The sequence below is a fragment of the Larus michahellis genome, chromosome 9 (assembly GCF_964199755.1).
Source record: "Larus michahellis chromosome 9, bLarMic1.1, whole genome shotgun sequence".
Lineage (NCBI taxonomy): Eukaryota > Metazoa > Chordata > Aves > Charadriiformes > Laridae > Larus > Larus michahellis.
Window position 1 is genome coordinate 3,500,046 of NC_133904.1, and position 24,304 is coordinate 3,524,349.

At 51.1% G+C, this 24,304-nt stretch overlaps 1 protein-coding gene across 1 annotated transcript in view; it reads left to right on the forward strand.

The window, feature by feature from the left end:
• Positions 1-23,539, forward strand: part of IGDCC3 (immunoglobulin superfamily DCC subclass member 3) — a 113,304-nt gene extending 89,765 nt beyond the window's left edge. Inside the window, exons 8-14 of the mRNA XM_074600033.1 lie at positions 8,395-8,642; positions 9,006-9,170; positions 14,256-14,444; positions 14,714-14,818; positions 15,928-16,066; positions 16,539-16,746; positions 16,856-23,539. Of these exons, the coding sequence (XP_074456134.1) occupies positions 8,395-8,642; positions 9,006-9,170; positions 14,256-14,444; positions 14,714-14,818; positions 15,928-16,066; positions 16,539-16,746; positions 16,856-17,011 (1,210 nt within the window). The 3' untranslated portion in view covers positions 17,012-23,539. The remainder of the gene's footprint in view (positions 1-8,394; positions 8,643-9,005; positions 9,171-14,255; positions 14,445-14,713; positions 14,819-15,927; positions 16,067-16,538; positions 16,747-16,855) is intronic.
• The last annotated feature ends 765 nt before the right edge of the window (positions 23,540-24,304 follow it).

A 24,304-nucleotide genomic window follows, 5' to 3' on the forward strand; every position in this document is an offset into this window, starting at 1 on the left:
GATTTTTAGAAAAAGAAGAGTAAATCATCCCAAATCATATCATGTGCTAATTGATTGCAAAATGTATTGTGAGGAGCAGCTTTATTCTTGTAAACAAACACAGCTAGAAGTGAGGTCCGGACCTGCAGAACACGCTGCCTTCCAGATGCCGCTCTGCTCCTGCAAGCTTGAGGCATCGCTCCTGTGGGCAGTAGCGTGTCTGCACAAACCCACAGCCGATGGGAAGATCCGTCCATCAAACTGTTGCTTCACAGAGTCGTGAAGGGCCCTTTGGCATCTACGTCACCCCACGCTGTCTCTCATATGCAGTAACTGCAAACCCAAGGAGAGCAAACCCTCAAGGTCAGGGGGCTTCGGAAGCCCATCGTCACTGGGGTGGGATGGCAGCTTCAGGACTGGATTCACTGCAGATCAGATGTGGCTGCTGGTACGATGTCAAACGGTCTCTCGCTAAGCAACTTCCAGTCTTTCAGCACGGTAAAATAAGCCTCACAGGCTGCATCCGATAAATACGTCTTCCCTTGTGGTCCCTCAGATGTGAATTCTCATCACCTGATGTGTTGACGGTTTCTGGGCACATTAGCATTAAAGATCAGCCTTCTGCTGTGCCCTCTCCAGAGGTGGTTGTTATGTTTTGAAAATGCCAGCTGTGTGGGAACAAAATATCCAATCGATGATTAGCAAAAATCAAAAGCAGTTCTGGGATAGCAGATAATTGTTAATGAAAAATGCATGAAGGCTCAGGCGTAGGGAATTGTGGGGTTTTCCATTAAAAGCTGTGAATAAAAATGACTGAAGGAGCTGATGATGGGGCTGTCTTGCCATGCAGTCCCCGGGTTGGGGATGGAGCTGATAGTTGTCGGGGTGATGCTGCACTGGACCACGCTCTCGGATGGAGAAGCTGACGGAGCCTTTTTGACTTTGGTGGAGCCGTCCCCGTGTCCAGTAGCCGCAGGGTCTGTCCCTCTCTGTTGATCAGAGATGCCGTTTTGCCTATGTTGTTCCTGCGGCGATTCAGATTAATTATGATCCAAATGCCTGAGAGTTGTAATGGGCATTTCCAGCAAAATTCCCACCCGGCATCACCATCCCGTCCCGAAAGCAGGCTGCAGAAGGAAGGGGCAGTTACTGGCCAAGTTAATTGTGGGCTTGTGTAAAATCATGCTTTCTTGGTTATTACTTCAAAATTTACAAGGAAGCGTGAAATAGTACCCGAATTACAGCTCTGAAAGGTTTATTGCTTTTCTTCCTTTGACCCAATCAGGTTCAGGGGGGTAATTTTCAGCCTAGAAGTACATCACACCATAGGGTTTATATTGCCTAATAGCAAGGAACAAAGGCCAACATCTTCAGAGAAGGCAGGCTCTAAATATTGATTTTCCAAGATTTTATTTACAAAATGGTAATTAAGGGACTTCATTTGTTCCACCGGAAAAAGGCTTCGTTAGAACCTGGGCTCAGGTGGCATTTGCTCTCCTTGGTGACCTTCGCTTATGAACTGTCTCCTTTTTAAATTCTTCCTCACTGATTTGCACTTGTTTCAGTGCTCTGGGAACGACCCACTTCAAGGGCCACAAATGCTCAGTGTTCATCAGAGGAAATATTCCTCGGTAAATGAACTTCAGGACAACTTTGCTTTTCTTGCACTTGTCGTGTTGCTTAATCCTAGCACAAGCACTTGGGACGGGACAACCCTTTTGGTACCAAACCCAGGGAAACCACAGCCTGTCATTCACAAGGTGGCTGTTTTCTATAAGACCCACGTTAGCGGAGAGATGCAGATAGGTTTGTACATCCCTTCATGGTGCACGTACCCAACAAACCCTTGAATTTGTACGGATTTGGACACCTTAAGGGAGGACAGGCAAGCCTGGAGGTTATTTATGCAGTGAGTTTGAAGACCATTGGTGACTATGGGAAGCACCGTATAGCAAATCATGTTTCAGTTCCCAGAAGCATGACAAATAAGTATACGGAGGACAGGGATGTGAACCAGCTGCTCCTGATTTAAGAATAATTTATGGGTTTGACTTTGTTGGGAAGACACGTGGAAATGGCCTTCGCAAGGAGAGTCTCTGCACGAGCGCCCAAAGCCACACTAAGCAGTGGGGCATTAGCGTGATCCCGCCTTCCGTGCACTAAGCAGGGATCCCATGGTGGGATCACGCAGCTGGATCCCATGAAAGGGATCTGCAGCAGCCCCGGAGCAGCTGATGGCGGCAGGCATCAGTCTCTCCTCCTCTTGTGGCTGCGATTATTTTGCTACCAAGTTGCCCGTGTAATTTTTCTCTGTGCGCTGCTCCAGTGAGCTGCTCTTGAAGTGCATCACCAATTCGGGGTTTTAAGTGTTTCTTCAAACTGTTGCAAGCAGCAAAATACATCTGCAGGGACTGGTTCTTACACAGGAGCTTTTGAGGCAGGACTGAACCCATTGTGGGGCAGCCCAAACTCAGCCTCCCCTGGATCTGGCTGGGCATTTTTCCTCTCCAACGTCTGTGCTCCTTGCTGGGAAAAAGGTTTGGGGGACTTTCCGTTTAGCAGCAGATAGCTCTCCCAGCCGTCTGCATTAGCTACCAACGTAGGCATCTGCCCTCCCTTCAGTAGCTTTTCCTGAGATGTTTTGTGCTTCCCTGTGATCCTGCAGATGTAAAGACTTTTCTGCTCCCTCCCTGGGACAGGATTCAGTTGAATCTGCAATTGCTCTCTCTGACTTGTGAAAACAGGTTGGGTGGCAGCCAAGGTGTTCCCCAGCTAACCACCAAGTCTTGTAATGTGGAGCAGCCGGCTCTGGCTGCTGTCTCCTGGAAGTGCACTTCCCAGCTCTGCAGGGATGGGAGGACACAACTGCCCCACCATCAGTGCAGATGGACCCTCGTGCCTTGAATGTGGGGGAAAAGTCCTTTAATTATACATGGGAAACTGAAGCCTCTCACTTGCTGAAGGTCACCTTCGTGGAGCTCGGAGCTTGGTGTTCTAGGAGGTGCTCCAAGGCACGGATGAGTTGCAGCACCAGTTGGACCTGTTCTTCCCACCTGGGAAGGCTCAGACCACCTCTGATGTGCACCAGGGCTGAACCAAGGGACTGAGAGCCTCCAACACTAGAGACTTTTAGTGTCCGGTTGGATTGTGGAACTGGGCCAGCACCTGCTTGTCCCCAGCGTGGTGCCTGAGCAGTGGCAAGTTCCCAGAAGGGCTCAGCACGTGTGCTCAGTGTCGTGTCAAGACAGTGCAAACCCAGGCATCGTGAAGCCAGCAAAGAAGGGTCAGCATTTCAGGATGAAGTGGTGCCACTGCTGTGCCTCCTGTAGCAAATACGATGCTGTTTACAACGTCCCATTTGTAGAAAACACACTGTACCGACGGACTCCGTCCTCTCCCAGGGCTGTGAGAAGGAGCAGCATCTCTAACGTGCCTTTCATCCAGCCCTTTCATCCAGCATTGGCGGGGAGGGTGGGCTGGTTCCCCACAGTGCCGTGCACCCCGCTGGGACCAGCAGCATCCCTCCAGAAACTGCGCTTGGGTGAGTCTTTAGTTGCGGAATCAGGCTGGGATCCCGGCCAGCTAAATATAAACCAGTTTGTGCCGAAAGGGATCCTTCTCCTGCATAACACAACCCAATTTCACCTGGGAAGCCCTGCATGATATTTAATTTCTGGAGGCGTAAGAACACAGAGGGCTGGGGACGGTCTGCAGTGTCCCTCTGGGCTGGCGACTGTCACTCTTCAAGCTTTGCACCTTATTCTCAGCCTGTACGAGGCAGCCTTTGAAATACAGGGCATTTCTGCAAAGCTGCCAACAACCAGCACTGGAGGGGAAAAAGCTCCCTTCCAGCGCGGCGCCGGCCGGCAGCCCAGGAGCGGTTCGTTTGGCACAGCACGGCGTGGTTTGGCACAGCGTGGCACAGTGTGACCCGTGACAAATGGAGGCAGAGCACAGAGGGCACAGAGATGGGGCATCTGAATGTGGCGCCGGTGGCTTTCTGTAGCTGCTAGCACTTAAAATGCTCTCCCCGCTAGCCACAGCCTGCGCTCTGCATTAATTTCATCACACTCCCTCTTTTGTGCGCCTGTGCGCGCGCGCATGCCGGTATCCTTCCAGATGGGCCCCTCTTCTTTGTGCTGCTGAATCGATGAAGAGGCTTCCTTCAGTTCTCAGACTTTTTCAGAGGAGCCTTTGGAAAGCCGATCTCCGGTCACCGGCCCGGACCCCTGACCCGAGCCAGATCAGTCATCCTCATTGCCTATGAACTGGGAAGACAGCTTGGGAATACGGCGGCTTTCGAGCGGCGGAGGCCTCTCGTTTCAGCTCAGCCGGGTGTGAATCTGCAGCGGCTCCTCTCCCCACTTCCATCAATGCCTGTCAGGGCATTGTGCGGAGATGTGATGGAGCCCTCGGCTCGCCGAGCGGCTTTGGTGACCAGCAGAAAGCCTTCTGGCATCTCGCCTCATCTGACGTGCTTGCGGCGCTGCCAGTCTGGCACTCGCGGGAAAGTTTTCCAACAGCAGATGTCCCAAAGTGACAGATTTTTTTTCCTGTTGACAGGAAGAAATAAAAGGACGCTGCATATTTCAGATGGCTGACGCACAGAGACTCTCTGCGCCTCCTCACACGGCAACTACATATTTTCCTTTTGTTTGAGCTTCCCTGAAAAAAAAAAAAAGAAAAAGACAAAAAGCAGCGAAACCTGGGAAAGTGGGGTCTGCGGCTGGACCGAACCCTGACCCTGCCGTGCTGCATCCTCCGCATCCCAGGGGTGACGTGGTGGGCAAAGGTGGGAAGGATGTGTCAATAGCTAAGATGAAAACGGAGGCAGAGCAGAGGTGTGAGCTGGGACGATGCTGAGGGGTTCACGTAACTCACTGCCAGCTCCTGCCCTCCTCGTCGCAGCTCCCAGCGTGCGTCAGCTCATGCCGGGGCTTGCAGGGAGTTCGGCAGCCTCCTTTAGAGATCTGCCTGCGGGCGTTAGAAGGACCGACAGAGAGAGAGAAAACCCTCTTCTTGTGAAGCTGGTGTTTAGATGCTGGGCATTCTGTTCACCAACATCTCCACGCTGGGTTTCTGCTCCTTACCCAGGTTTATAGGCATAGCTGAAAATCCAGGGGTTTTGTTGACCCCCTTGCCTGCGCGTCGTTCCAGGTGACGTGGGCCCTGGGTAATGGATGGCCGAGGCTCTCACTGCATGGTACGGCAAACATAGCCTTGTAAATCTCAATGAAAATGAACTTTGCAAAGCCTGAAGCAAGTTTCCAGCTACCTGCCATGTCTGCTTTGCAGAAATGTATTTTATTTATTTCTTCTGACTGTGTGTGACAGTGTTACTGGCCACCCTGGGACATCTGCAGAGAGGCAACTGGGATGACTAAGGTTCTGCCCGGCTCTGGGTCCCAGTGGCAAGTGCTGTCCTGCTCCAGGACCACTGGCATCCAGCAACCTGTGTTGCACAAGACAAGCTTTGCTCAGCCCCTATTCCTCCCAGGGGAGAGATGTTTTTGGCCCCAGCATCATGCTGTTGCCATCAGGCTCCTTGCACCCTTTCACTGCTTTCCACCCAGGCTCCCCTCTTCCCTCCTCCGCATCTTTTCCTCTCTCCGTGTAAAGCGAATAAATACACTTGGAAGCAGCAGAGCCTAAATGCTCCTCGTAGTTCCTGGGCTGCTTTGTGTTTGGGAAGCTTAACGCTGTTCCCGACTTAGGCGCCAGCCCGGCCTGGCTGCTCCTGGGTGCCCAGATGCACGGCACCCGCGTGGAAATAATCCCTGCATTGATGGGGCAGAAGGAAGCGCTGCTGCTCCTTCCACACATCTGCTTTGTGCGGAGCTGCAAGTACAGCTTTCGGACGGCATAATCCTGCCTTCTGCCATCTGTCCTCGCAGGAGTCAGCCCTTGTTGACACAGTTGAGCCACACATCAGGGTCCTTCCTCCCTGCGCCCCCCCACCCCAGCCCTGCCTTTCTCCTTCCATTTAATCAGATACGTTGAGCCCGTGGCTATGAGGGGAGCTTAGGGCTGATTCTCTAAAATCACCATATCAGCTGAAACCATCACATTTGATATTCCATTTACAATGTTTCCAAGGAAACAAAGGCGCAGGACATAAATAGATGACGGTTAAACATTTGCTCACTCACCATGGCCCCGATAATTTGCAAGGCAGAAATATGAATGTTAAATCAACAGCAATAATAAATTTTAATATAGGAAGACCAATATTTTGCTGCAATTAGAAGAAGCATTTGTTCTGACATACAGGCAGGCAGTGGCAGGTTATTTATCATTTTCACTTTCCGTGTTCAATTTTTCATTTACGTATAAGGCAGCTTTGATTGTGACTCCCCAAAAGCCATCAAGTGCCCCTTGCATCAGCAGGGGTGCTTGGGATTTACTCACGTGCAGTCAAGTCCCAAGTCCACCTGGAATTCACCACAGGAGAAGAAAATAATTTATTTCTCCCTAGGAGCAAGCAGTGGATGTAGATTTAGTTAGGTTTGGGTAATTTCGTACAGAAAAATAGCAATGAAAAAGCTCATGCAAGCTTTGGCGTAAGCCATTGAGATAATGCTGAAGCTCGAATGTTTGGGAGACTGCGATGCCTCCATGCCAAGGCAGAAGCAAAGTCCGGTTCACACGAACCGGACAGGACTGGAAGTAGAGATGCACAAATAGGGATTAATCTGGAGTGGTGCAGATATGGGTGATGCTCTGAAATGGAAGTCGGGGAGGGGGCAGCGGTGAGTGGTGTTTTATTCAGTGCTGTGGGGATATATCATACAGCCTGTCTATAGGACTAGTCAATCCCCGCAGTTTGCAGTAACAAATACAATTTACAGTGGTGTAAAAGCTGTCCGCCAGGTTTAGGTGGTCCGGTCTGGGAGCCTACTGGACCTTTATTTCTGAAATTTTCTCTGAGATGCCCTGTTTGTGGGAACATCCTACCAGGACCCAGGGCATTGTGAGCATATTTTATCATAACCTGAGCTGCTGCCTCAGGGTTGGTAAAAACATCTCCAGCGTCAAAGGCTGCCTTTCCATTTCCAGCTCGGAGCTGGACACAGTGTGATGAGGTTTCCGACCCCATGTCTTGGAAGCGCGACACACCGGCTATTTATTTATGTGGCCTTGTGTCTGCTGGATAATCACAAATTGAATCGCGTTGTTCCTGGCTTGGTTTCTGAGGAACGGCGCAAGCCCTGGCGAGAGCAAAGTTTTCATCGATGGGTCACTGTTTATGAACAAACGTTATTAAGAAAAGCTGTTTTGCACGCTGAATGGCAAGGCAGAGCTAATTATTGCACAATTATGCACAATTATTTCTGAGTCAGTATTTGCTGGCGTTGTTTTAAAGATATTGGGCAGTACGACCCTTGGTCTGGCCCTGAACTTGCTGCGGTTGTACACAACCATTGCTGGAAGGTCATGCAGAGCAGAAAGGGCTTCGGTCCATGTGGCCACACGTGCAAGGACTCTGCTTGTCCCTGTGCCCGTCAAGCCACTAAACACCCCTCCTGGAGGTGGTGCGGAGATGGGCACCATGCTCAGAACGCACTCATTTGGGAAGCTGGTACATCGGTGGCTTTTCCCCCTCCTTCAGGGATGAAAACATCCTGTCTTTATCTTGGAGGCTGAAAACAGCATCTAAGCCTGTTGTGGAGGCTGCTGAGAGCAGGCTGGAAGAACCATTTCTGGTTGCTGCCCTGGGAGAGCAAGCTTTGATGTGCCAGCATCAAAAACGCACTCAAAGGTTTTGCAGACAAAACCTGCGACTTGCTCCTAAGCTTTGGCTTTTGGCTCGTGGTGATCATGTTCCTGAAAATGCAGAAGCGGGAGCTGAGGCTGCAGCCCTGCTGGATAACTCCGCTAATCCCAGTGTTACCCTAAGACTGCTCTAATGGGCTATAATGCAATTAGAGCTATCACCAGAGGGCTTTCTGGCTGCGCTTGATTAGACTTGGCTTAGCAACCGTGTGCGGTGCCTGGATGGGTCTCACTGGTGTGTACTGGAGCTAAGCCAGTTAAAGCTGGTTTGGGCGTATGGATGCGTTTGCCACAGGGCTACCTCTGTAGCGTGGCTGGGATCTTCCTGAATTCAGGGCTTCAGATCCTGCCATTCCCCATCCCACTCTGTGTCCCCATCTGGCCATACTTGAACCACAGCCTCTGCAAGTCGAGACGGAGATAGTCTGCCCAGTCATGGGATCCGGGGAATGATGTATCCACCTCCTGGGCTTTTCCTTCCGCAAAAGCACCAGCCCACATGTTCCTGGAAGCTTTCAGTGGAACTGGAGGCATGCGGGATGCCATCAGAGCCAGCACGGGGGCCATGGCATGGCTGGAGGGGAGGGACAGCCACTGCAGAGCGCTCGGTGAGATGCTTGTCCCTCTCGTGTCCCCACGCAGCACTCTCTCCATCTATGGGATCAACCAGGCGGATGAAGCCATCTACCAGTGCATCGCCGAGAACAGCGCCGGCTCCACGCAAGCCAGTGCTCGCCTGACAGTCCTGTGGGCAGATGGGCTGCCCGGTCCTCCGCAGAGCGTGAAGGCTGAGACGGTCTCTGCAACCACCATCCAGGTGTCTTGGAAAGAGCCTCTGCAGAACACCAAGGAGATCATCGGCTATGTGCTGCACATTCGGAAAGCTGCAGGTACGGTGCTCTTCCCACTGCCCAGAGCATCCTCAGCCTTCCCGTAATTTAGTAACGTGACCCGCTACTGCAGTAGACAGTGCTGCCACCCATGTTTTCCATTGTATCCATGTTTCTGAAGGACAGAGATGAGGCAGTAACACTGATGTAAATACCAAAAGGATGGGGAGGGTGAAGCTGCGTGGTCAGATCTTGCTGCCAGCTTAAGTCTCTGGCAAAGCGCACAGACATGTCAGCAGAAAATTACGTGGGCAGATACATATCCACCTCAGGGACCAAAATTACCACCTGCAAAACCCCTTTAGTCTCTCTACCTCCTGCAAAGCCTAACACTGCTCTGTTCTCTCTTTCTTTGCACTTCAGATCCCGTAGAGATGGAGTATCAGGAGGCTGTTAGCAAGAGCACCTTCCAGCAGCTAGTGACTGATTTAGAGCCCTCGACCAGCTATAGTTTTTATATAAAGGCTTACACCTCCCGGGGTGCCAGCAAAGCCTCCGAAGTCACAGTGGTGAGCACGCTGGGAGAAGGTAAGGAACGCTTTGCGCTTGGACCATCAGATGCTGAAACCCGCTGTGTGTAGCAGAGCGCCCATCACCCCGATACCCACTCCGGAGCGCTTTGGCACATAGCCTGCGGTGTTGGTGCTCCTTGTTCCCGCTCCTCCTCGTACTCTGGGATATTGTGTAAAATTCACTACTGTCGTTACACGGGGGTTGACTGATTGCCTTAAATGCAGCGTTGCCTCTCACAGCTGATGCTGTAGCCAGGGGTGAGCGCAGGTCTGGCTGGTCTCGTGCACTGCGGCTGCTCTGGGCTTTTCCTAAACTGCTTGCTAAATGCAGATTTCCTGTTCAAGCAGAGGCTCAGCATCCTCCAGCAGCTCTGGTACTCACAGCTCTTACTTGATAGGTACCACATTTTTCTGATTTTGAATTTTTTCTGCTCTACCCTGGAGAAATCACACTAGACCTCAGCTCTCCTGACCTACAAGTCCCTGCCTTGGAGCAGCCTTCCCTTTCAGTGGGAAGTTAGGGTGATCTCCAAGGCTTTTTCCCTGACTCGGCCTCCCAGATGTGGCCACCAGTTAGCTTCCCCAGTAAGAAAGCGGGTGCTTTAATGCGGGACCCTTGCACACAGACACCAGCGTGAAACCACAGCCCCAGTGTGATCTGTCAGCTGGTGTTTTAGGAACATTTTCCTAGAGACTCACGTACCTCTCCAGCACCTCTGGATCCTGGCTCATCTCACATTCTGAGGCTGACGTCTTAGCATTGCATCGTTCTCATGAACACTCGGCAACTAGGAATTTGCAGCAGAGAGGGCCTTGGGTGTGAGGGTGTTATTTAGGATCAAATGAAAGTGCGCGCTGACTTCTAGGTGGGGGATCCATTCCTCACTCCGTCTTCAGCCCTTGCGGATGTTTACTACAGCATTTAAGCAACAACACCAATAAATCCTCGCCCTGCTGGGTTGTTACCCTGCAAGTTTATTTTCCTTGGTACTCTGCAGGGAATCGGTCACCCTTAGAGTTTGTTTTTCCTTCCAATTTAGAGACAGAAGGAAGGACTAAGGCAAAACTTGAAACTCCTTGACCCGATGCTCTAAGTTCAGCTACAGGAGCTAAAAGCCAGCCATGCTTCATAGAGCTTGGTGTTTCTGCAGAAGCCTGGGTCAAGCCAGAGAGGACTTTTTGTCATGATTACCTTCAATCACGCCAGGAATAGTTAGGTATCTGGTAACGGGATCATAAATTTCCTGGGTCTCTGAAGTTTCAAGGCATCACTGTCCTGCTCTGCTACCCTTTAAAAAAGGCTTGTGCTGTTTAACGAAGCTTCAGCAATTAGCTGCGTGTTCAGGATGGACAAGCTGGCCTGGTTAAGATCACTCAATCCCAGCTTGCGTTTGCCTAGTAGGAAGATAAAAAGAGATTTAAAAGCCCCAGTTCTGGCTTGATTTGTTTGCTTTGCTCCACTCGGGTGCCTGTTGCCTTCTGCTCTCAGAGGTGAGAGCGGGTCAGGGAGCCAGGATCCAGTGGCTTTTGTCACCAGATTAAGGTTTTGCTGCAGATTCGCCTCTTCTCACACCCAAGCCGTTTCACCCCGTGCCTTCCCGAGGTGCTCCAGAGAGCTGTGACTCCCCTGGGCTCAGGCAGCCCCTGGATCTGTGCTGACAGCCTTGGAAAGGGATGGGATTTCCCTGACACGCCGTGTCGTGGCTTTGCCATCCTGGCTTAGCGCGACGTGCGTGAGATGTGTGCAGAGATGGGTGTGAAGCCCTGTGGTGGCCGGACTCCCCGTGTCACCACGCTGCCGTGTCCTGCCTTGCGTGGGGAGGGCACAGCGGGTGAATCTGCCAGCCGGGGATGGCTCGGCACAGCCATGGCGGTGCTTGTCGGAGTGGCCAGCAGAGATGCTGCCAGTTGGAGACTGTTATACTGGTTATACCGTGTTACACTGGTTTTGTCTGGAGTAGGAATATGGTGAAGGTACTGAGGAGCAGGGCTGCTTTTGGCCTGGGGAGGTCAGCTTTTCAGGGCTAAGCCTGTGCTGAGAGTACGCTCCAACACTTTGTAGAAGCGCGGTGCTCCTTCTTCTGTGCCAGTGATAATTTTGTATAAACAGCAGAAGGGAAGAAGCCGTAGAGAAACTGCCCAAGTGAGCCTTGTCCTCCACAAACCTCTCTCGCTAGGAAGGTCCTCCTGTCTCCTCCCTGTCATTCTCCTCTACGCCGTTTCACAAATGCCGTGGTATTTTAAATCTCAAACTCTCTCCGCTTCATTAAGCAGCACACGCTCCTTGTTCTTGTCTTTTAATGCTTTTTAGGGTTTTCTCCAGGACTTTTTGACATTTCTCTAGGATGAAGACCGTTCCTTTAGTCATCTTCGGCTAAAGACGCCTTCAAGAAGAAAGTTGAAATGACCTGGGGAAAATTCCAAACAGCACGGAAGAGGAAAACAAGTATCCCAGCCCTTAGCATGAGGGAGATGCCTCACTTATAGTAGATCCATATTATGTCTTATATATACTTCTGTGAAGCACATATACACTGCTGTGTGGACATATATTTATACACACAGGCAGATATACTCCATCTGTATACACTTATTTGTGTAATGACATTATAAACAGCACATGCATTCTGCGAGTGCATACATATAATCAATATTATACATATATATATATATATATACTCTCAAAGTTTGAATAAATACTATATATTCCATACTTTGAAGGAGAGGTATTCTTGTGGTTTTTCTTAAATGTAAGGCTCTGCAACCATAAAATAAAGCCAACTCTTCGCAAATCAGGATGGCCCACATCAGTGTTTCTTTGTCCATGGGATAATGCGATTTCCCTTTCCGTGGCGTTTTCACCAGTCATTTGGAAAATGATGCTTTAAGCAAGAGTCCAACTTCTCAGAGGGGGGATCCCGACAATTCCTAATTTTGCCCTAAAGGGAATTGGGAGACTTAGAAAAAAAGAGTATTTAATTGGATCGCAAAAATACGCAGCCATGAGAAGAATGGCACTTGCTGGTATAAATAGAATTTGCTCTGTGTTTTGCACCCAGAAATTGCTAAGCACAGCCTTCCCATCAATGAAATCAGAATAAATCCTAGCAGGAAGAAGTACTTCAACCCATTTTTTCCCATTGGCAGCACTTGGGCAGGATGGGATCTCATTAACCTGAGCCAGGACAGCTGCTCTCTGAGTCTTTCCTCCTGAATCCACATGGAGATGCTCATCAGTCAGCAGGGACTCATTCCTCTCCCCATGCTTATTTGGAGGGCAGCAGGTAAAGCCCCTGCAGCCTGAGGGGAGCATCGCTTTGGGAAGAGACAGGATTGCCCAGACCCTCCTGCTCACCAGGAGAGATCTCTTTCCTTCCCCTAAATCTCCTCCTGGGAAAGCTTCAGCTCTTGGTGCCTGGGAAAAGGCAAACCGTTGTGCTGTGCGGTTTTGCCTTTACTATTAAATGGAGGAAATGCCCTTTTTAGCTGTCATCCGTCTTAGATCGACACGGCCACATTTCATCCGCTTTTCACCATCGCTCACTGAATGGTTGTGCTGAACTCTGCCAAAGGCCGGGTTGGCACTGCTTATCCTTTAGATACCCTTTGGGGAAAAAACAAGACAAAAAAGCAGAATCGGTCCAATGCAAACCCAGCAGTCCTCCTATTTGGGAACTTCTGTAGCTTGTAATCACGGGGAATTGGAAAAATAGTTCTACCTCAAAGCCTGGAGGCTGCTGGAGAAGCAGGGCTGATGTTCTGCTGGATAATGGGGTTGGAACTAGATGATCTTTAAGGTCCCTTCCAACCCGAACCATTCGATGATTCTATGATAATTTTACGGCAGGGTGTAGCTGAGCTTGCTGCCCGGTACAGCAGTGCCCGAAAACCCTTCTCCCTCCCGGTGCCGGAGCAGAGCCCTGGGCAGGGCAGAGCCTGCAGCGCCTGCTGCTTTTGGTGCCAGAAGCTGGGGAACCGATGGGAGCGTTTGGCTTGGGGGTGTTTAGTGGAAATAAGGTGAAAAAAAAAAAAAAAAAAAAAATCATCAGTGAAACGTCCTCCTGAGACAAATCTTTGCATTGCTGTGATCGGTGTGTGAGAAAGGGAGGGAGAGGGGAAGGAAGAGGCATGGGGCAAATGTGGTCCTGTGTGACCCAGCACTGCACAGAGCGCCGGGGCAGGGTTTGTGCAGAACCAACTTTGTAAAACCTAGATATTTACATCACAAGAAAATTGGCTTTGGTTTGCAAATCTTTGCCTCTCAGCCCAGGGCAGGATGGAGCTGGGCAGCTTTTTGGGGACCTGGGGATGAAATGACCGTGTCCCCCTGCTGCAGCACACCCCGAGAATGAGGGTCTGGGGGCATTGACTGGAGCAAAAGGCATCCCGGTGGACTTTGAATGAGGGTCGGTGACACCGGGCAGCAGCAGGGACATCTTCCCAGCTAAACCCCCGTGTGCCCCTAGGGCCAGGTAAGTGCCTGCCTGTCAAAAGGAGCCAGCCACAGCTGTGCAGGGATCTCAGGCTGCTCCGGTATTTAGGGCTGTTAATGAAGATGCCCCAGTTCTCTCCTCAGTCCCCAGCACAGAAATCACAAACCTCCCTCCTAAAGCCAACGGGGAGAGCGAGCTCCCGTGCGCCCTGCAAGCCAGTGCAGGTACCTAGCACGCTTTTAAGACGGATGTCTCCGACTCCATCCCTTCTGGTTCCTTCCTCCCTGGGGGATTAATCACTCTGAAAGGTCCTCAGTGCCCTCAGGGCAAGGGCAGAAAAGTGGAATTTGGGAATGCATTGCCAAAGTCGCTGCATTCCTGCCCTGACCCAAGGGGGGGGTGAGCGTCAGATTGCAACCGGAGTGTAAAAGTAGCCTCTTTGCTTGCTGAACCGAGGAGAGGAAACCCTTGGAAACCCCTACAGCTCCCTGAAGAAGTTCAAAGCTGTTAAACCAGGATCTGGTCTGACCTGAATTTTTCTCAATATCTCATCTAGCACGTTCTTCGGTGCAGTGACCACAGGGAAAGGCTGCTGGGGAATTTCTCATCGTGCAGATTAAAAAAAAAGCAAGCACATGCAACCCACTGTCTTTCTCTCTCTGTTTCAGTCCCGGCCATGCCATCCCTCTTTATTAAAGTCATTAACAGCACCGCCGTCCAGGCTACGTGGGAGCCCTCCATCAAACTGGGCCAGCACGAAGGCTTCAAGCTGTATTACCGCAAGGTCCACCTCTCCCAGTACACAGGTCCGGTGCTACTGCCCAGCAACGTAACAGCCTACAACATTACCCACCTGGGTGAGTACGGTGACAGCTTGGTCCATGTCCCCTCCTGGCCCTGGGAGAGTCTGTTGTGATGGGAGAGCTCGGCCGTGTTGCACAGCCATTAAACGGGAGATACTGCAGCTCTCCCCCAGGTTTTTGGGGTGCTTTCCCAGTAGAAGGTACTGGTGTGCAGCATCTTGTGGGTATTTGGTAAGATGCGCGTTTCCTAAATAAGCGTCACTCGAGGAGGCAGTGCTAATGATTAAACCTGAAACGTCCTTCTTGTGTCTCCATCAAAACAGATGCGTCGGTGGTGTATGAAGTCAAGCTCCTCGCCTATAACCAGCACGGGGATGGAAATTCAACTGTCCGCTTCGTGTCCTTGAGGGAGACTGTGGAGAGGACAGGTGAGATGGGACATCGGTCTCGGGGGTGGTTTGTGAAAACCCCTTTGCAGAAAGGTGGTGAGGCCTCACCCAGGCACATCCCCCAGGCACCCGGGGCTCTACCCCCATCTCACTTCCAACCACTCATTTATTTTCAGCACCACAAATAATGATGAAGCAAAACTCTGCAGGGCTGGGACCAGCTGGTGCTAGTAGGGGTAGCTTCCCTGCCACGTGGCTTGCACCATCCCTTTTGGCTCTCGTTAGCATTAATGAGCCAACACCTCTTTGCAGTTCAGATCAACCTGGTGACTTTTTCACCACGGTGGAGAAGACAAACCAGATGTTCCTGTAATTGTCGGTTTTGTTCCCTAAGCTTGAGCCAGAGGTGAGGCCACGAACATGAACAAAACCTCCATGCAGAAATTAAGAGCTGCCGTCGTCGAGTGAGGTGTGCTGCACCGAGCATCTCTGGAGCTCTCCTGGATATTTTAACCTTCACTGGTGCTGGGAAGGAAGGACACGTGGCTTTGGAAAGAGGGGCTGCAGAGCATGAGCACTGCATTACGTGGCAGAAAAGGGGAAATCTCTAGAGGGACTCTCTAACTGATCACACCTTTCATATTCATCTACGTGTAAAAAACATCGCGCGGCTCTTGGCAGGCTTTTAAGCCTTCCGGTGGGAATATCTTCAAGAGACAGTTATTACTCCTCTGTCTGTGTTGGAGTAAATACTAATCTCGTCGGCATCTGCCTACTCGGTGCTTTTCATCAGGTATCAGCATGCTCTGGCACGGTGGCTGCCTCTCACCTCCCACCCCGGACACAGGGTTTTGCAAAAATTACCATCGGAGTCTTTTTTGTTCATTAGTTGTGTCTAATAACAGCAGCCCAGGTAATGGGGCTGGCTCTCAACGGACCTAGTAGAGGTCCTGTGCTTGCTGTGACTGCCTTCCTACGGTACCAGGGGCAGTGACCACCCCGAACCCCACCCCACTCTCTTCTTCCCCGTACACAGCTCCCAGTGCGGCCCAGGCTCCAGCTTTGGCTCTGGGCTCCCCAAAAACTGGAGGAGCAATGGGCAAACAGCACCACTGACCCCCCCCCCCCCCCGCCCTGTTTTCTGGCAGTGCTGAATCCCCCTTGCGACTGCATGAAGGACGAGCAGAACAACAAAACCTCCACGACCGGCATCATCATTGGGATCCACATCGGCGTCACGTGCATCATCTTCTGCGTCCTCTTCCTCATGTTTGGGTACAGGGGACGGTAGGTGCTGCTTGTGCCACTGCTCATGAAGGGCAATGGTCCCCTAATGCCACGTGGGTATCCCGGGGGGGTGGGTCTCGCACCCCCAGTTGAAGACGGGCTGTCTTCCGTGCACATGTCAGGACGTGCATCCCGCGGCCTGCGATTGCGCAGCCCAGCTCCCACGAATGCCGGGTGCTGTCTCCCCCCCAGGCACCCCGACCCAGTGGGCTTCTCTGAATACACCCCATCAGCCCCGGTCCCCAGCGAGGAACCTGGTACTTCCCAGGAGCATCACTATTTCTGCTCTGGCAGATCCTCCCTGTAAACCAAAAGCCCTTCCATGGTGAGGGGAAGAGACGTGATGTCACAGGAGGGATTTGAGGAGTGAAGGAATGTAGCACAAGGATAAGGCAGACTCAGGCTTGGGGGAAGGAAGCCTGGGGAGGCTCCAGCTTTGCTCACTCTCAGTCTCCGTCTCTTTATTTTTCAGGCTGCTGATGTGCAAGAATGTGCAGGAGCAGCTGTCGACCCCGCAGATCCCCAGGAGCCAGCGGAGTGCCACGGGCCTCGTCCTGAACGGGGCCGCTCGCAGGGACAGGGACGACCGGGACTTGAATGGAAAGCAGCTGGATATGAACGAGCTGGAGAGGTTATTCCCAGCATCCCCCTCCCAGGAGCAGCAGGATAAGGGAAGAACGGTAAGTCCAGCGGGATGGGAGCATGCCTGGGAAATGCAGCCGCAGCCGCATGTCTAAGAGCATCGCTGACCTGCCACCGTCATTGCATTGTCCCCTTCTCTCTCTCCAGGTGGCTCACAGCCCGCCGGCCCCCCACGACGACACCCAGATATCCACACTCCCTCTGGATGAGTTCAGCATCATCGAGGAGCAGCCAGACCCCCTCCCGAAAAGCCCCCACGGTGGCAGCCCCGCAGCTCCGGCTCCCGACGCTAATGAAGGATAAAACTGCCAAGACTCGAGCCCTCTTGTAGGAGTTACCAGAAACCAAACCCGCGGCTGGTGATGTCTTTACAACGAGTCGTCAATCTCAGGTCAATTGAAGATTTCTACAGTCTGATTGTTATTTTTTTGTTTTGCTTTATTTTTATATATATATATAAATATATATATATGTATACAGCCTTTTGGAAACTCTGTGAAGTTTATCTTTCTGACCTTTCTCGGGCCTCTCGGTGTGGTTCTTCCGATGACGGCTTTATCGAGGCTGGTCATGATGAATTTTCCCCGCAGCTGCTAAGTAAAAGACTCCTTGGCAGAGTTTGGCAAACTCTCCCGTCTCTGACAGACTGGGGATACGGTGGAGCCTCCTTCTCTTGGCATCCCAGACTTTTCCCTCATCAGCAGCTTTAGGACTACTTTTTGGATCTATTTTTTATTTCCAGAAGACTGGATTCGGAGAAATCCTTTTAACTTGACTCCAAAAATTGAGGCCCAGGAAGGCCGTCTCTCTCCATGGATTTGATGATTTTGTACACTTTCGCTATTTCTCAGGATACTTTTTTTGCTGATTGACTCAAAATAATATGGGAAAAAAAAAAAAAAAGAAGAAAAAAAAAAAAAAAAAGAGTGTGTGTGTCAAAGGATGCCTGCCTGAGGGCTACTGAAAGACTTGGACAGACAACCCGAGTGAACTCAGAACCTACCTCAACCGGAATGAATGTCTTCTGGGAAGCAGAAATACCTGCGTCTTCCTTCGTGTTCAAAAAACGAGTAGCGTAGCACTTGGTCAGTACAAGCTTGGTCCTACCTCAGCAGTCACGCTCTGTACCTGCCGCCTTGGTGGTTTTGATGTTGTCGTTCCCATGTAAAGCACTTCCAAACCTTGAAAGCAATGTTCTACCTCAAGCGTGATAGGAACTCGTCTTCGTGTGTGTGTGTGTGTGTGTGTGTGTGTGTGTCTCCGTGTGTGTGTGTCCTGTCCCCCAATTCCTGCCTCTCCCCCCGAGCCCCGCATGAAGCAAGATGCTTCACTAGTGTTATGAGCTTTACTTTTAGGCACGTAGTGGGGCTCCGGTATGATTTTTTGCGTGGCGGAGATTTGTATCATGGTTTTTTTGGTTTTTTTTACTTTAAAGACTGTTGGGGCCATCACAGGCACGTGGCTCAATGCCACGTGCCTCGCTGGCATCATTGCTCTTGCAGGGCCAAATTCGGCGCTGGTGGTGGCTGCCTTGGTCCGTCCCCGGTGTATTCAGGATATGGCTCCCCAAGGCTGAGTCCCTGCAGGATCATTTATGGCATGAGCAGCATAATGCACCCCTGGGAGGTGGGAACCTGGTCATCACCGTCTTGTCCCTTCAAAGCCCACCCTGCCATCAGTAGCACCTACAAGGAGACCCCGATATAGCACTTCCCAAACCCCTTGAGATGCTACTGAGCTGCTCCCAGCTCCTCCAGCGTATATCCAGCTGGCCGGGGCTCATCCCGGGGTGGGCAGGCATGGCCAAAGGGTGAGCTGAGCTGAAAAGGGCTCGCTTCCCTGGGAGGGATGAGGCGAGGAGGGCTCCCAGACGGCGATGCAGAGCCGGGCCCTGTGCCAGAGGATGCTGAGGGCTGCGAGCAGCCATCCCTTCCCCATCCCCGGGGTGGGCAGAGCCGCTCCCAACACCAAAGAGAGGTTTTGTGCGTGACTTTCCCCCTCCAGGGACAAACCGCCAACGCGCCGCCAGCATTTTTGGGTTGTCCTGGCACGGTCAGACTCATGAGTTGGTGTGTGACCAGTGTTGTCCGTGGGGTGAGATGGGGGCACGCACGGGGGACAGGGACGTTGGCCAGCTGGTGCCGGAGGGCATCCCTTTCCCCACCACATGCGTTGGTTAAAACCGGGAGAATGTGAAGGTTTTGTATAGATGGTGGTAAATCAAACGTCACCAGATTTGCAAGGAAAGGTGAAAGGAATCAGGAAAGGAAATTAGTTTAAGTTTAAAAGAAATAAGAAGTGTATTTTTTTAAATGGTACCAGTGGGAGAGTCCCTTGGGTCAGAAACATCCCCCCGTCACCTTTCCATTTGGCCATGGGATGCTACTGATAATTGTGTAGAGAATACAATAGACAGGATGATAAGGCAAACATCTCTTCCCCGGTGCTGTGTCCTGGTGCTGGGCTGGGTTAGCTGGGAGCAGGACTCTGTCCTTCCAAATCAAATCATCCAGCTCGGCCCACGCAGATGTAACGGCATTGACCTGCAGAGCAAGGAGCTCTTGAGGCTCGGTGTTTGTAGCCCTCTTCCATTAAAATTCCTCCTGTAGACATCTTGCAGGACAGAAAAAAACATGAAGGGTTAAACTTACGTATTTAACCCCCAAATAGCCTCTCTCCACCCCACCACGGAGGCTAAATGGGCCATCAGACCGATTTCTGCTCACACCTACCTTGGGGGGATGCTCCTTCCCGCGTGATGCTGGACCCGGAGCCAGCCTGGGAAGGGACCGCGGGGGGACAGCGCTGGTGGCACCACGTGAGACCGGTAGCACAGCCCAGCTCACTGTGGGAGCCGGAGGATGGAAAGGGCAGGAGGGAGGAGGAGATGCCAAACGGTTGAGTTATAACCTCATATCAAAGAAATCCCAATCTCCTCCTGCCATCCCGCTCCAGCCCAGCTTTTCTTTTTATTGCTTTTGGGTTTTTTGTGTGTGTGTAACGCCGACGTTCACATTGAATAAGTACTGTTGCCAAAGTGAACACAGAATTTAGACTAGCTTTCAGCTCAGGCTTCTTCGAGCTGTGAACATGCTATTAATTTAATATCATATTATTGTGATATTGTAATAGTAACAAGTATTTGTCACTACTTCCTTTTATTAAAGGGAAATGCTGTGCCATTTGACTAGTTGAAATACGATAGTATGTCAAGAATAGAGCTTTTTCTTTTCTTTAAATAATTATGCAGAAATGTAATGGCTTAAACCAATGCAGATTATGTGTCGGTTTGAGACAGTTGAAGATGGATGTGAATCCTTAAAGACTATTTTTTAGATGTTTAGCTTTTCCTCTTTTTTGGGGTTTCTTTTCTGCTCTTGTCAATCTCTACCATTGGGACCTAACATAGACAGTTGTGGCAAGTCAACCCCGGAGGTCCGAGGCTGAAGTCCAGAGATCCAGCAGGAGGACATGGTCTTCCCTGAATTATCCATGCCTCCCAAGTCCACAAAACTGGGCAAAAAACCTCTCGCACTGGCACATTCTGGCTTTGTGCTGTGGAGCACATCTAGCTGCCAGTTAGCTGGAGAAGCAACCTATAACAGCCCCTCTCATCGGTCATCGATGCCTGAGCCGGGCTGGAGGCAAAGCTGTGCCAACCAAAAACTTGGGAAAACATCACCTGGAATGTGTCTGGACTTTAATCTGTAAAGCAAGAAGGCAAAAAGAAGAAAAAAAAGAGCTTGTGTTTGATTTTGGCGTGGGGCACAGCTTCAAGCCTGTCCTTCATTCGTAGAATCATAGAATCACAGAATGGTTTGGGTTGGAAGGGACATTAAAGACCATCCAGTCCCATCCCAGCCCTGGGCAGGGACACCTCACACCAGCCCAGGCTGCTCCACGCCCCGTCCAACCTGGCCTTGAACCCCTCCAGGGATGGGGCAGCCACAGCTTCTCTGGGCAACCTGGGCCAGGGGCTCACCGCCCTCAGAGTGAAAAATTTCTTCCTAATAACTAATCTAAATCTCCCCTCTTCCAGTTTGAAGCCATTACCCCTCGCCCTATCACTACATGCCCTTGTAAAAAGTCTCTCTCCAGCTTTCTTACAGTCACCCTTCAGATACTGGAAAGCTGCTATAAGGTCTCCCTGGAGTCTTCTCCAGGCTGAACAACCCCAACTCGCTCAGCCTGTCCTCATAGGAGAGGTGCTCCAACCCGCTGATCATCTTTGTGGCCTCCTCTGGACCTGCTCCAACAGGTCCATGTCCTTGTTATGTTGGGGGCTCCGGAGCTGGATGCAGTACTCCAGATCGGGATCTCACGAGAGCAGAGTAGAGGGGAAGAACCACCTCCCTTGACCTGTTGGCCACACTTCTGACGCAGCCCAGGATATGGTTGGTTTTCTGGGCTGCGAGTGAACATTCATCCAAACTGCTGCCCTGTGGTGGAGGGAGCCCGCCGGATTTTTATTCTGTGCTTGGGGCACAGTTGAACTTGGGTAGACACGTTGTACCTGGGTAGCCATGTTGTATTTGGGTAGATATGTTGTACTCGGGTAGACGTGTTGTACTTGGGTAGACACGGTGTACTCGAGTAGACACGTTTTACTCGGGTAGACACATTGTACTTGGGTAGACAAGGAGGACTGCAGGTCCCCATGTGCTGTGGGTGGTTTGGACGCAGTTTTACAGGTGTGAAAAACACTTTTCCCAGGTCTTTTCGTGAGCACGTATCCATTTTCATGGAATCAGAGGCTTCTGCAAAGGAATCACCTTCAGGCTTGGGCGAGGCTGTTGGTTGAACAGGAGCATTTCTGCTCTGGGAGCGTGTCCCCACGCCACTGGCAGCCGCTGTGGCAGCGTCCCAGGAGGGGTGAGTCCTCCCGAGCCTTGGGGCAAAGATCTGCTGCATCCACGGTGCAAACCCACCGGCCACCAAACCCACCACCACCCGGGGCCAGAAACGGGATGGGGTGTGCGGGCTCGGGGCTGTGCCATAGCAAAGGGGTCTGGGCATCGGTTTATGTACCCGGACCAGAGGGCTGAGCCAGGTGGACTGTCCCAGGGATCGTTCCTGGTGCCTTGCACCCGTCCTCGCCCACCTGCCAGAGATCAGCTAACGGCAGCCATTCCCTTCGCCCCGAGAATTCATTTATACACCTCAAACGTCTGAGCAACAGCTTGCCAGATTTCTTATTTCTTCCCCCCCCGACACTTTTCTTGATGGGAGGAATCAGAGAGTTTTATCCAGAGATAAAACCACTGGATAACGGGCAGGTGTTGGATCCGGTGCAAGCCGCTGGCAACCCCCCATGTTTGGGGTAGGAATCTCATCCTCTAGGATTTTTTCCAAGCAAATAATTCCACAAATTCAACTTGCTGCCTTTTCTGGGCGGATGAAAAAAAAAAACCAACCAAACAAAACCCCTCTTACTTTTCTGGCTGTGGTGAGATGAAATTACAGCAAGGAATAAAATATCCAAAAGCTGATTTTTACTTTTTTTTTTTTTTTTAATTTTATTTTCTTTTTCGTAACCCATAATGGGCACAACCTATTCTTGGAGCTCTCAAGTTTACCAGAGATGGCTGCTACCTCAGGGATAGTATCCACATTGTCTTTAGTTGAACAGGGAATAGTTTTATGCTGTGACAGGGTATTTTCACGCTGTTGGATTCAGGTATTTATTTGTCTACCGTATCTTTCTTCTTCCTTGTTTTGTAAAGATGCTGAAATATTTAAGTGCTGGACCAGTTTGGGAATTTTCAAGCTTCCACCCAAAATTATACCAAGGGACTGTACGTTTTAAGTTGGCAATAAAGGAGGAGAGAAGCTCCAAAGCGTTGGTGCTTCTGGATGGTGAAGGGAAGGGTTTTGCTGCCCGCGGGGGGTGTTTCTCCGGGATAACCACCCCACGGCATTTCGGGGGGAATCGGTGCCGTGGCTGAGCCCTCTCTGAACTGACTGACAGCACTTCGGTCTGGGAAGATCGGTTTTAAAAAAAAAGGAAATTAAAAGCTTATGAAAATAAACGGCAGCAGCGGGGGGGGAGCTACTTACTTACTTCATCTGTGCAAACAGTATTTGGAAATCCATCCCTCCCCGTGCTGCGCCGGTGAAGGCAGAGTAAAGATCCTATCTAGCAACTTGACGCCTGCTCATTTATTTCCCTCGCTTGCCAAATTAAAAAAAAAAATAAAAGGGAAAGGAAAGGTGCCGGGGCTGGAGCAGCGGGCAGGGAGATGTTCGTCTGTGAAGGAGCAGCATCCCCAGCCGAACGCGCTGCTGGTGTGGGGCCACGGCACCAAAACCCACCGTTAATGCTGGAAATCAGTGAAATGGCCCCGGGTTTCCTCCGAGAGCAGAGTCTGAGCCGCAGCGTCGGGTAACACGAAGGGACGGGGCCGGTGCAAAGCCCAGCGAGTCGGGGGAAAAGCCCGATTTCACGGGGCTTTGGATCAGGGTCCTACTTACAAAGCAAAGAGGGATTTTACTTTGATCATATTTCCATCATGTAAACTTGCAATATCTTTACGTTTGTAATGAAGTAATAATAAAGACGATGCTAAACCTTTGTCCCAGTCCTCTTCGGGAATCAACCGTTAAGCGTAATACTAAAAACCCAAATTGCAAAGCACTTTGCTACTGTTTATTTTCTACCTTTCTTACTTTGAACTGTCCTGATCTTTGAAATCCCACTGATCCTACGATTGTTAGCTCTGTATAAAAAAACAAATAATAATAAAATAAAACCCAGTTTTTTTGTAGTTTGCGCTGTTTAGATTTTAGCCTGTGGCTACTTGTACAAGAAAAAATAAAGCTAGAATAAACGAGCTCGAGCGGTTCAGCCTGAGTTGGTGCTTTCTTCACGCGCAGGGTTGGAAAGAGCAGCTTCCAAAATGCACTTTTTAAGGGCTGGGGAGGTTTGGGGTATTTTTTTGCTGCTTTGCTCAGAAACCTTGGGCCAAGCCGCCAGCGGAGGCAGGCTGGAGCGGCAGGGGCTGCTGGCGGCTCTTTGGCAGCCGGGGAGGTGGCGGAGACGAAGACCTCCCGGGTCACGGTACGACACCTCGTGCTTGGAGGTGCAAATTAATTTCCAATTAATCTTGGCTCTTGCTCAGCTGTTGCTGCTCTCTGCTTTTCCTGCTGCCTCGGGCGCTAACGGGGTATCGCTCTACCTGGTGGCTCTTTGCAGAATCCCTGGATCAAAGCCATGCTCCGGCCGTTTCCAGCCCAGCTGCAAACTGGTCTGTGATGGGTTAGGAGGGATGAGCATCCCTGGGAGTGGGCACTGCCAACTGGGACGGCACAAACCTCGGCATCTCGGGCGGAGGGGTTAAACCCAACATTCCCATCTCCGCAAGGTACTGGTGAGCCAGGTATGAAGCCCAAAGCCTAATGCCACAGTGGGAGCCGTGGGGCTGATGGTGTCAGAAGGCCTATCCCTGCCCCGAAACGGGGGCTGTGAACAGTGGGCCACCCTCTTGCAACTGTCCCACGTGCTGCAGAGCTGCACGGAGAAAGGAGGGCTCTTTATCCCACCTGAACAGACAGCTGGTACGGGGCTAAGAGTGATTTTTTTGGGGCTCAGCTGATCCC